Raw genomic sequence first — 10228 nt, forward strand, 5'->3', positions numbered from 1 at the left:
CATTCCTTACAGGCCAAGACGTAGTCCTTCACAAACGCTCCTAGAGGAACCTCGGTCGACGTTAAAGGTTCCATAGATTTATCCTTGATGGCAGTCAGAACGATCTGTATGACGGCATCTTTAATGTCCAAATCGACTCCCACGTCTTCGTGTTTCCTGTTGTACATTGTAACATATTCGTGCGTGGGGTCCATCTTACCGATACACCGAAGTAGAATCTCGCACATTCTTGGTGCCCAAGCGTCCTCTTCGCTGGATAACTTGGCCAAATAATTCACGTTTTCGTGTAACTGAAGTCTCTGTAAAGGATTGTCTTTAGTCCTTGTGTACAAGCTTACGAAGGACGTTAACTGAGTCGGTAGGGGACCTACGACAGGCTCTTCTAGATAATTTTCACCGGCCCTATTACCTTTCTTTGGAGATTCGTCGGACGCGTAGTACAAACTTAATAGCCTTTCTATCAAGGTCATTTGACCGAACACGCACTGCGTCTCTTTAAGGTGCTCATCGCCTTTAGCGTTAAATATATGTTCCGCATTTGCAGGATACGTCGTATACGTCGGCTTGTCGCACAGAGGTTGTAAGACGTACCCGACAGACCATTCGTCCTTCGATATTAAATCCATTAACGTTACATTTGAATTGGTGGCCTGGCCGTTGGGCTTTTTGAGAAAAAACGAGTTCCCGTGTTGCCAACTCACAAGATACACCGATCCGTTTTTAAAAACTTCTAAAGCAGCGATCACGACTTCTTTAAAATCATCATCTTGTGGAATGTAAGGGCATACCACATCTACGACAGTGTTACCGGCTTGTCCGTACGCCTGTATAGATTTCACGGCCAGATAACATTCAGAGTTGAAAATTATGGCCCTCTTGATTCTTTTATCCATAGACGCCAACGTGACGTTGTACGTTTCGTCTTGGTTAATATCTCCGAAAAGCATCATGCAGACGTAGAGCATAACGGGTCTACAATTTTCTAAAGCTTTGAGGACGGGTAAGTGTTTCTTGGTCACCATGGCCTTGTACAACCAAATCAGAGCGCAATACCGGACGGAAATCGTCGCATTGAGCGGATACATTTCTTTCACGCCAACGAGTAGACAGTTGATGGCGTCGTCGTGAAACGTTGGTAACTGGTGCTTGTTCACCAAGGTGTCGGGAATCGTTCTGTGCGAAAACACGGACAATGCCGAACTGGTCTGTATGGCTTCGTCGTTGGGATCAATCGATTGCGTATAGTGTATACCCACGGAAGCCGCTCCGAATCCGCAAAACGTTTCGCTTTTCGTTTGAAGCTCTTTCAGAGTGGCGAGAACTCCGTTAAACTCGACGTAGCTTCGCACCCCCACGATGGGGTCCAGCCTGTCGCAAATTTCGGTCCAGAGCGCGTAGTCGCTCCTGTAAGGGTGCATGAAGAGTGCGTCGTATATGCGCACGTGTTCTTCATTTGTTAAAACATTCTTGAAAGACATCAATCTTTGCACCGTTGGGAATAGATACGTCGGCGCTAGCGAGCGCGCACCTTGCGAATATAACACTTCGACGCTCTTGGAGAGTGCGGTGTACACGGCGGGCGTGACTACTTCGCGACCCATCCTATAACTATTATACGCGTATATGTCAGTCTATAGAAAGACAGTGTCCATTGTTTTGATTCGGAATCAAAACGATTTGCAACGTGGGGGCCTTATCGTAAACATCGTCCTTTGGTGTTTTTTGAAAAAGAGCTTTATGTGTAACATCCGGAGTAATTTGAACTTCATCCGTACCAGCCTTGTACGTTTCTCTACATTTCAAAGCGGAGATTTCCGCACCAGCTTGGTCATTAACGCGTATCCAAGGATTGTGTTTCCAAACGACGTCGAAGCCGGCGGGCACTAGCGCGGCGTTCCCATAGTTAGCAGCCAACTGACCGTGAGTCGTGTTCTTTAAACACTTGACTAGAGTATTAATGTTTAGAGCGGTAAAAAATCCCGTGGTAGTTTGCAATATCTCAGCCCACGCCGACTCCTTCAACTGTTCGTACAATTGACTCAATCCAAAGGTCCCGCCACCACGCCAGTAGGCGATAAACAGATCTATAGGAATTCTGATATTCGTATTCTGATTGGGTTGATACATATTTTTATTAGTCAACGAAGACGTCACCAGTCCAACATGTCCCGCAGCTCCCGCATGCACAGGGCCACCGAACACGGTTTTTCGCGACACTCGTTGCACTCCGCGTGAGACACTTTGCCGTACCGCCGATCGAATAATCGCGCGCACTCTTTCCGCACGAAAAAATATTTACAGTCCTGGTTCGTGCACGAGATTTCCCCCGCCGACTTTTTGCCCGTGCACCGCTTACATATATCTAAAAAGTTCAAGACCTTCCCGGCATGTGCACCGATCCCGTCGTGGACGGACTCGTCGCAGTCGCCGTCATTAGCGCCGCAGTCGCATCCTTGATCAACGGAAGACGAGCTCTTTCTCTTTCTGCATTTCGTACAGCGAGGCTGGCGGACTACAAACCTGGCCAACGGCGCACTCGTTTCGAGCGCAGGACGATTACGAATGCCGTCGCTTGCGCCAAAGACGATCCGCGCTGCCTCCGCTTCGTGGCACGCGAGGACGACGCTAAATATCCGGAGTAGCGGCGGCTTCAGCATCTTGACGTAGTGCTCGTAGTCAATGTCCTCGTCGACCGAGTTCAAGAGATGGGCCGGGTCTTCGGCGCGATACGCCGCCTTTACTAGCTTGCCGGTAAGGTAATCTGTCCCCCGTAGCCTCTCCACCTCGTAGGGTTTAAACGCCTTCATCACAAACTGAACGCGCTCTCCTCCCCGCGGTTCCGAACCTGGATTGCGACTCGCCATCTTCCTGGCCACCTCGACGTGAGGCATCGTAGATTTGTATTCCTTTTTACTCAAGGCTCTGGTCATCAACAACTTGTCTATGGTCACCTTCTGGTTTTTCAGGTCGCACAGGGCTTTGCTCGCGTATGCCACGGCACCCTTCACGTCGTTCTTCTCCACCAGGATCGAAATGGTCTCGGAGACGACTTCCGACACGTAGGGACAGGTATCTCTCCGCACGTTCTCCAAGCCCTTACAGTCGACCTTGGGAGGAGTGTTGGCGTCGACAAACATCCTACCGGCGTAGCGCTTTTTCGTAAATAGAATGTATGGGCAATAAATCTTTTCAAACTCCAACTCTGTCGGACGCCGGTAATGTCCGTTGATCCACTCGCAAATTTTCTCGCCCCACACGAGAGCAGTCTCGATGCTGATTCCGTCTGGCGTCTTGATCATCACGGAATCGGTGTCGCCGTATATTACGGAAAGGTTGCGCGGCGGAGGGACCTCGACGTACTCCTCGGCAAACTCGCCGTCGTCGACGCGCTCCTGATACTCGCCGACGTACGCCTTGGTCCTCCCGATGAGTCTCCTGCCAAAGGCTGTGACGCTGCGCGACACTTGCACGCAAGATAGCACTCCCTTCTCGAGCGCACCGGTGAAGCCATACATCGAGTTGGCGGTAACTTAACCTCTAGCTTCATGGCCGAATACCATGAACTTCTATTGCCTGTTAAACTAAAGCGATATGCAGGAACCAAAGACTCGACCACGATCTTACATTTAAATATACGCTCTTTGAAATGTAAAAGTGACAATTTTATTACTCTTTTAGATCAACTCTGTGTTTCGTTTGAAGCGGTGATGCTTTCCGAAACATGGTACGCAACAGATGACGATGTTTTTATCGTGCCGGGTTACAATCACTTCTTTTTGAATCGAAGCGGAAAACGAGGGGGAGGTGTTTGTATCTATGTTAGACAGGATATTAGATGCGAAATACTCGATGCCTTTACCGAAATTACAGACGACTATGAAATCGTAACTGTGAAGCACGGACGTCAGCTGCTTTCTGTTATGTATCGACCGCCAGCTGGTAGCTTTAATAACTTTTTGTCTTTTCTTGAGAGGTATCTTGATTTCATATCCTTGAATAACTACTCACTTGTTCTGGGCGGTGACTTAAATGTAAATAGTTCGGAAAACTCTTCTCTTTCTTCACGACTGAGTAGTACACTCAGTAGTAGTGGTTTTTGCAATGTGATTGTGTCCCCCACCAGAATTACTCATTCTACGGCAAGTTGTATCGACGTTTTTATTACCAATATAAATACTATAGTTCGCAGTGCAGGTACTATTAGTAGTGATATAAGCGATCATTTACCAATATTTTTTTGTTTTCAAACCCGTGATTTATCACGGAGCGTCGGTAGACTCGTAACTTTCCAAGCGATAACCGACTGCCAACTGCGGTCCTTTCGAAGCACAGTCATGCAAACAGACTGGACTTCTGTCTTTTCAAAGCAATGCGTGAACGAAGCATATGATGATTTCATAAATATTTTTAAGACGCTATACATCGCATCGTTTCCATATAAGACGGTTACTGCTAAAAAACGAATAAGAAAACCATGGGTCACGCCACCTATTCTAACAATGATAAGAAAAAAGAATCGCTTATATCAGGAGTACCTCTGTTCAAAGGATGACGGTGACCATGCAGTTTTTAAGAGGTATCGCAATCAACTGACATCTGCACTTAAAAAATCAAAAACAGAATATCACAAACGTCTTTTTCATGACGCCCACAAGAAGCGTCCTGCGATTGTTTGGCAGTCGATAAATGAAGTGCTTAAACGCAGCAAGCAGAAGAATTCAATAGATGAACTTTCACTTTCTGGTGAGAGCGTGTCAGGAGTACAACTATCTGAGCTCTTTAACAGACATTTTACTAACTTGCCTTCTAGCGCGCACAATGAGCATGCTTCCTCGTTTATCTCGCACCGTGTAACAGACACAATTTTCCTACAACCTACAGACGAATTGGAAGTGATCCGTGTATTTATGGGATTGAATAACAGTAAAAGCCATGACATAGACGATATACAAATAAAGCCCGTTAAATTCGTAATCGATGTGGTGGCCCCACTCTTGGTATATATATTTAACTTAGCATTGTCGAGTGGTCAATTTCCGAATAACATGAAACTCGCAAAAGTTTCAGTTTTGCATAAAGGTGGAGACAAAAATTTAGTTACAAATTATAGACCCATCTCTGTTCTTCCAATATTTTCTAAAGGGCTGGAAAAAATTATATTATATCGTTTAGACAATTTTTTTACGAAGACCTCAGTGCTAACTGACTCCCAGTTCGGATTTCGCAAGGGAAAATCCACGGAAAGCGCTCTGATATCACAGAAAGAAATAATATTACACAATATAGAATGCAAACTGCTGACACTGGGAATATTTATTGACCTTAGCAAAGCGTTTGACTGTCTTAACCATTCGACGCTCCTTGATAAACTTTCATGTTATGGCATACGTGGCACGCCTTTGATACTTATTCATTCATATTTAGAACACCGTAAGCAATGTGTCTCCGTGAGTGATCATGTTTCCTCTTTGCAAATCTTGAAGTTTGGTGTGCCCCAAGGCAGCATACTCGGCCCTCTGCTGTTCAATGTATATATAAATGATCTAGTCAATATTTGCCATCAAGCACGTTTTGTAATGTATGCAGACGACACGAGTATATTTCTGTCTGCATCGAATATGGACGAACTTATACCCATGGGAAACTTAGTTTTGGAAAAGTTTCTTTCGTGGTCAAAAATAAATGGTCTTAAAATAAACACTGTAAAGTCCAAAGCAATTTTGTTTAGACCTGTAAATAAGCACGTTATTAGTAATTATACTCTAGAGATTGGAACTGACCAGATTGAAATAGTTAAACAGCACAAAACGCTAGGTGTCATTTTTTCAGAACATATGCAATGGGATAATCACATCGAATACTTAGTTACGAAACTGTCAAAAGTTGTTGGAATAATCTGCCACTGTCGCTCCTTGTTGCCTGTAAATATTAAAATGCAAATTTATCATGCTCTGTTTAGCTCACAAATTAACTATTGTCATTTGGTTTGGGGCACAACAACCAAATCTAATATTAACAAACTCACGATCCTACAAAAGAAAATGCTGCGTTTTATTGCAAACGTGCCTTACGACACTCATACTGAGCCATTATTTCTTAAATTCAACATCATGAGGATTGCCAGTGTATACGAGTACCGTTTGCTATGTTCTTATTTATTTTCGACCGCTGAGTTTGCTTCTTTTTTGTCTAATGTATCCCATCTGACAAAACGTGAATCCTTCATCCTTGTCAGACGCAGAGAGTTCTCGAACGTGCCTCATTTTCGTACAAATTATGCACTCCAATCTATTGCGCATAACCTGCCTTCATTACTTAACAAGTTCCTTATAGACCACAATGATATTCACTGTTTAACAAAAAAAGATGTACGTGTTTGTTTTGTTTAGTCAAAGTGTATTCTGTAGTACTTGTTTTTTTTATAATGCCCTGTAAGTGCAGGGGCACCAGGCCCAGTCAAGCTACCTCATGGAAGCTTTTTGTCTGGTGCCCTCAGCACAATATTGCTGAAAATAAATATTACTTACTATATTACTTACTTTATGGCCAGTTGCTGGTTGTTGAGCAGCATCTTGACGAAAGGGTCAGTCTCCTTCTTCATCTCCGCGCGGACCTCGCGTCTAGCGTTCAGGAGTCGAACAATCACCTTCGGGATGACGCCCAGTCTCACGCTCGGGTCGACGAAGCGATCGCCGGACGGGGTTAGGATCTCGCCGTTGGCAAACTCCACCTCCTCTTTGTGCGAGGCGGATGCTCGCGCGATAGTGGCGGGTACGGACGTCCTGCGAGATTTGGATACAAACTTATCCAAAGTGGTCTGCCCCCTCTGCAATCGCTTGACATTATGCTTCTTCTTGAGCTCAGGCTTGATGCCGCGAGAGAAAACCGCCCCTATCGTGGCCTGCCTCCGAGGCTCCTCGTCCGACACTTTGTCACACACCAGCCTCGCGTTCCGGTGATAGACCATCTCGCCGACGTTTTCTCCGACGTTGGTCTTGAGCGTCGTGAAGCAGAGATTGTACGCAATGATTATCGAGGGGTAAAGAGACGCAAAGTCCAAGGTCAGCACCGGGCTCTGGTAAAAGCCCCTGTACGGCTCCACGACGGTGGCCCCCTGGAAACTGTCCATACCGACGGGCGGCACAAAGGAGGGAAAGATCATGTTGCGCGCCTTCGCCTCGTGCAAAATCAGAGAAAAGGCCCTGATCTGCTGCCCCTTTCCGTGCACGTAGCGCATCGGTATCATGTTGACCTTGGCAAACTGGAGCGTCGAGGCGAGCGTCGTGAGCTTGGTCATCAGTTTGAGGGGCAGCATGCAGTCCTGGACGCAGTAACTCGCAATTTTTTTCCTATCGTCGGGTCCGCCGTGAAAGAGCCGAAACATGTCCTTGTACTTTACGTTTTCCTTGGTCTCACCGCCGAGAAAGTGCGAAGAGACTGCGTCCAGCGTCTCCCGCCGCAAGCGAAACTGCCCCTCCTGAATAATCTTGTACATGTCGATGACGACCCGCGACGGCGTGGTCAAGACTATCTCCGTGTTCCACGACTTGGCCTGGTTGTCGCGCACGCACTTGCGCCATTCCGGACTGGCCACGTTGTCCGGCGTCGGCGGCTTGAAATACTCGATGCGACCACTGGCGTACTTGTGGTAGTGGGTCCACCGACACCACTTGCGTCTGCTCATAGTATGGGTCACCTTGAGCATGTCCATTCGCTGCAACACGTAGGGAAAGTCAAAGTTGATTATGTTGTAGCCGGTGACAATGTCCGGGTCCATCTCGACAAAGTGCGAGTTGAATGCCCTCAGCAGCTCCTTCTCGTCGATGCAGCTCACGACTCTGACGCCGGGGATGGGCGAGCAGTAGCCCACCGTAAACACGGTCTTTTGTATGCAGTCGGCTTTCGAATAGTCGGTCAATTTTGTGCGGAGCATGTCGTGTACGGTGACGCAGGCAATCTGAATTATGGAATCCCCCAGCTTGGCGATGAGAAAGTTCGCTTCGTCGTCGCTTATGCACTCTATGTCAAAGCACATTGTGACCACGGGCGGTATGTCGAGTGGTTTGCGGTAGCTAAACTTTTCCCTACACTCAAACTTTCTCGAGATGGCGATCCCAGTCGCCGTCCGTCCACACCGCCACAGCCAATCGTCGAAGGTGCAGTGTGCCTCGTTCGTGGCCCTGTCCACTATCGTCACGGCCTTCGTCGGTCCCTTCTCGAACCGCACGTAGTCGTCATCCCACTTTAGCTTAAAGTCGGTGTTCACCTTTTCGTGATAGACGCGGAGATAGTAACGCGAAGGCCCCGCCAAAGACCGGGTAACGTTGACGTGCTGCCTCTTCAGCTCAGCGGCAAACTCTTCCAGATTGCAGGTGTCCGAGTGCAGAAATCGGCAGTGCGTTCGGCAATCCACGAGGCGGTTACCAAAGTCCCAGTGCGACGCACGTGTCTTGTCGGCCGCGTCGAAATCAAACTCAAACTCTTCGACGACCGGCTTCAGATCCCTACAGTCCACGACATCAAACTCCTCGATTCTTCGCGAAAAACAGGTGCCGTTCCGCTGCAGGCTTCGTATCGTGTCGTCCGCTACGTAGAGCCAGGGCGTAACCTCGAGGTCCACCATAAACTGAATGATGGAATCCACTTGGCCGCCAAAGGGGGATCCGGCCGGCATGCCGTGGAGGAACGCCCGCATGAGTTTGGGGTCCGAGATGTACACCTTGAGGTAGACGTCTTCAGCCTCGCGGAATCCATAGCCGTTGAGCTTCTCGACCACCTCGCACCGCACGTTGGAAGCCGACGACATTTCGAGCTTCTGTCGCTGCAGTCGCCCATCCACGACATCACGCCTGACATAGTCGGCGTCGGACTCGTTGTCGTCCTCGTTTCCGCCCCATCGTTCGTACTTATAAATGGCGCATTCCTTGACGGAAACGTAAAGGTAGCTGGACCATAGCACGTACACCACGCACGACACGTACAGACCGTCGCGACCCTTTCTTTTGCAACAAATCGCTATTTTCGAGTTGCCGCTAAACTTGTCGTACACGTACTCGTAGTCCACGGCGTAGAGATACATCTTTATGCGGCATACGCCGGAGCGCGACTCCCCTCAATATATTTATGGCGCGTGAGGCGGAGCTTCCGATAACGACCGAGGTCATAAAAAAGGTTATAAATAAAATATGGATCCGCTGCTAGAGAAAGACCCGGTCCACATCAGACTGGGTGAAAATGCCAACGAGTACGTCACAAACAAGTTTACGCACGTGGACGCCGTTAGCGGCGTGATCATGGAACACGAAAACACCGTCGTCAACCTCAGCACGTACGACTATCCGCGCGAGCGTAACACCGAGGTGCGAGCCGCCGCCGATCGATTCGGAATTGCGCTGAGCGCGGACAAGGCCATGACGGGCGCGCAGTTTGTGCATTTGGTGGTGTCTCGCATGTTTTCCGAGATTCAGGAGAATTGTAGAGTGGACAGGACCCTGGGCTACATGACCGAGGTGCTGGAAGAAGTCCTGCCGACGTCGTCGCCACCCAAGACGACCGATTTTAAGGTTCTGCTCCAGTACTTTATGGGGTGGTTGGATAAAGTGCGGCGCGTCCCCGACGTGTCCGTGGCCTACAAGACCGATTGCCCGATGGAGCTGGACGTTGTGGACGTGGCAACGGCGGCCAAGTCAAAGAAAAATGCCCTAAACACGAACGCCCTCAAAGAACCCAACACTTCGATGACGGTCACGCCCATTTACCCGACGTACGTCAAGCACCTGAGCGTCCAGAGTCTATTACTGATTGGCGAGATCCTGACTTACAACAAGCCACTCAATCTGGACCTGGCGTGCTGCATAGTTTCGAAAAAAATTGAATCTTCGCGCGAGTCCCAAATCAACATGCGACAGGCCATAGACAACATTAACGGACTGTTGCAAGCCTTTGACCTGTTCGATTCTAACGACTCGCAAACCTTTCTGAAGCGCATAAACATAACGGCGCTCAAGCGTAACGTCGTTTTTCAGGCCTCACTGGCGACCGACAAGCAGATTCTCGGGAAGAACACTTGCAACATGCTACGATTTTACCTAATCAAGATGCTCATGGGTGCCTCAGGCGACTCGCTGAGACCGCACGACCTGTACAAGCTGTACGTGACAGACAAGTGCAAGGTGGACACGCTCACTTCTGTGTTGACGACGCACGCGGCCACGTCCACCTTTTGCCT

The 10228-nt window shown here is 48.4% G+C and overlaps 1 protein-coding gene across 1 annotated transcript; it reads right to left on the reverse strand.

The window, feature by feature from the left end:
• Positions 1–2133: 2133 nt before the first annotated feature.
• LOC120844837 (DNA polymerase delta catalytic subunit-like) lies at positions 2134–9079 on the reverse strand. The gene is given in 2 exon segments (XM_040216790.1): positions 2134–3537; positions 6540–9079. Coding segments are annotated over 2 exon segments (3927 nt in total). The 3' UTR covers positions 2134–2150.
• Positions 9080–10228: the final 1149 nt, after the last annotated feature.

Source organism: Ixodes scapularis, unplaced genomic scaffold (assembly GCF_016920785.2).
Source record: "Ixodes scapularis isolate PalLabHiFi unplaced genomic scaffold, ASM1692078v2 ptg001041l_1__unscaffolded, whole genome shotgun sequence".
Classification (NCBI taxonomy): domain Eukaryota; kingdom Metazoa; phylum Arthropoda; class Arachnida; order Ixodida; family Ixodidae; genus Ixodes; species Ixodes scapularis.